The sequence below is a fragment of the Bison bison genome, unplaced genomic scaffold (genome assembly GCF_000754665.1).
Source record: "Bison bison bison isolate TAMUID 2011002044 unplaced genomic scaffold, Bison_UMD1.0 scf7180017864370, whole genome shotgun sequence".
In the NCBI taxonomy this organism is placed as follows: Eukaryota; Metazoa; Chordata; class Mammalia; order Artiodactyla; family Bovidae; genus Bison; species Bison bison.
This window is the reverse complement of record NW_011494942.1, coordinates 6,076,914-6,079,697: the sequence shown is the minus strand read 5'-3', so window position 1 is coordinate 6,079,697 and position 2,784 is coordinate 6,076,914. Positions and strand designations below refer to the sequence as shown.

Below are 2,784 nucleotides of genomic sequence, written 5' to 3'. Positions count from 1 at the left end.
ATTCTGAAGGAGATCAGCCCTGGGTGTTCTTTGGAAGGAATGATGCTAAAGCTGAAACTCCAGTACTTTGGCCACCTCATGTGAAGAGTTAACTCAATGGAAAAGACTCTGATGCTGGGAGGGATAGGGGGCAGGAGGAGAAGGGGATGACAGAGGATGAGATGGCTGGATGGCATCACTGACTCGATGGACGTGAGTCTGAGTGAACTCCAGGAGTTGGCAATGGACAGGGAGGCCTGGCGTGCTGTGATTCATGGGGTCGCAAAGAGTCGGACACAACTAAGGGACTGAACTGAACTGAACTGAAAGGTGAATGAAAAATGCATTGAGTAAATATCTTTCCTCAAGTATTTTTGTCCTACAGCTATTTCCTAAGGCTGTAGGAAAAACAGCCAAAGATGTCAACATTCACAGATAGTACGTTGTGTCCTAGGAACACATTTAAACTTTGAAACTGCAGGGCAACGTGTGTTTGTGAACCTGGAATTGGGGTATGATGGCTCAGATAGTGAAGAATCTGCCTGCAATGCAAGACACCTGGGTTTGATCCCTGGGTTGCAAAGATCCCTCTGGAGAAGGCAATGACTACCCACTCCAGTAATCTTGGAGAATTCCAGGGACAGAGGCGCCTAGTGGGCTACAGTCCATGGAGTCACAAAGAGTCAGACACAACTAACACTTTTGCTTTTTTCAAACAGTAGAACCTAACAAACATTGCTTCAAAACTGTTCCTCCCTCCCTAAAATATCAGAATCATAGTCTTCTCTCCAACCTTTTTTTGCACTACTGCATCTTGAGAAAAGGAAGGTTAAAACCCTGCAAAATATTAGTTCACAGACAGCGAGCTTGTATAAATCAGAGCTGTTTAACCTCTATACTTTTGACATTTTGGGCTAGGTAATTCTTTGTTTTGGAGCTGCCTTGGGCATTGTGGGATGTTTTGAGGCATCTCTGGCCTCCGCCACTAGATGCCAGTACCATTCCCTAATCCTCGGTGATGACAACCAAATTGTCTCCAGATACTACCAAATTGCCACAGCAGGGGTGTGGGGATCCTTACCTCTGGTTAAGGATCAGTAGTGGAGGGCATATACGAACAGTTTTCACCTCTGCAATTCTGATTACTAAATAATAAAAATGCATATAAAACTTACCAATTTCAAAGCTTCCGTCAATTAAGCCAACAGTAGAAGATGATATGTCAAATCTCCTTTCTATTTGAGTGATGGAACTTTTCATAATGACTGCACCCAGTGCCTTAGAAATAAAGCTGAGTGACAGGGCTGCCAAAAACATCTAAGGAAAAACAGGAACAGGAAAAATGATTAACCATAAGATCCCATAGTGCTTATATATATATATATATATATACACACACACACACACACACACAGAATTTGAAAAGCTTTCTTCTTTACTTAGTATTGAATGTGTGTGCATGTGTGTATTAAAAGAATACTCACTTTCTCCTACTTCAATTGGTACTTCTTAGTCCTTTTAACATTAACATAACTATATCCATAAAGCATCATTTTCTAACTTGATTACAGCATCAGATTATTAGACTAGGACAAAGTTGAATTATTCTTTAAGTTAATGTCATTAGTTGATTTCTCAGTTCAGTTCAGTTGCTCAGTCATGTCCGACTCTTTGCGACCCATGAACTGCAGCATGCCAGGCCTCCCTGTCCATCACCAACTGCCAGAGTCTACCCAAACCCATGTCCATTGAGTCGGTGAAGCCATCCAACCATCTCATCCTCTGTCATCCCCTTCTCCTCCTGCCCTCAATCTTTCCCAGCATCAGGATCTTTTCAAGTGAGTCAGCTCTTCGTATCAGGTGGCCAAAGTATTAGAGTTTCAGATTAAACATTAGTCCTTCCAATGAATATTCAGGACTGATTTCCTTTAGGATAGATTGTTTGGATCACCTTGCAGTCCAAAGGACTTTCAAGAGTCTTCTTCAACACCACAGTTCAAAAGCATCAGTTCTTTGGTGCTCAGCTTTCTTTATAGTCCAACTCTCACATCCACACATGACTCCTGGAAAAACCATAGCCTTGAGTAGACGGACCTTTGTTGACAAAGTAATGTCTCTGCTTTTAAACATGCTGTCTAGGTTGGTCATAACTTTCCTTCCAAGGAGTAAGAATCTTTTAATTTCATGGCTGCAGTCACCATCTGCAGTGATTTTGGAGCCCCCAAAAATAAAGTCAGCCACTATTTCTCCATCTATTTGCCTTGAAGTGATGGGACTGGATGCCATGATCTTAGTTTTCTGAATGTTCAACTTTAAGCCAACTTTTTCACTCTCCTCTTCCATTTTCATCAAGAGGTTCTTTAGTTTTTACTCACTTTCTGCCATAATGGTGGTGTCATCTGCATATCTGAGGTTATTGGTATTTCTCCTGGCAATCCTGATTCCAGCTTGTGCTTCTTCCAGCCCAGCATTTCTCATGATGTACTCTGCATAGAAGTTAAATAAGCAGGGTGACAATATACAGCTTTGACGTCCTCTTTTTCCTATTTGGAACCAGTCTGTTGTTCCATGTCCAGTTCTAACTGTTGCTTCCTGACCTGCATACAGGTTTCTCAAGAGGCAGGTCAGGTGGTCTGGTATTCCCATCTCTTTCAGAATTTTCCACAGTTTATTGTGATCCTCCCAGTCAAAGGCTTTGGCATAGTCAATAAAGCAGAAATAGATGTTTTTCTGAAACTCTCTTGCTTTTTAGATGATCCAGTGGATGTTGGCAATTTGATCTCTGGTTCCTCTGCCTTTTCTAAA

General features: G+C 41.7%; 1 protein-coding gene across 1 annotated transcript in view; it reads right to left on the bottom strand.

Moving 5' to 3' along the window:
* Window positions 1-2,784, bottom strand: part of LOC105000203 (solute carrier organic anion transporter family member 1B3-like) — a 70,849-nt gene that overhangs the window by 40,539 nt on the left and 27,526 nt on the right. Inside the window, exon 3 of the mRNA XM_010855931.1 lies at window positions 1,155-1,296. Coding sequence (XP_010854233.1) covers window positions 1,155-1,296 — 142 coding nt within the window. The remainder of the gene's footprint in view (window positions 1-1,154; window positions 1,297-2,784) is intronic.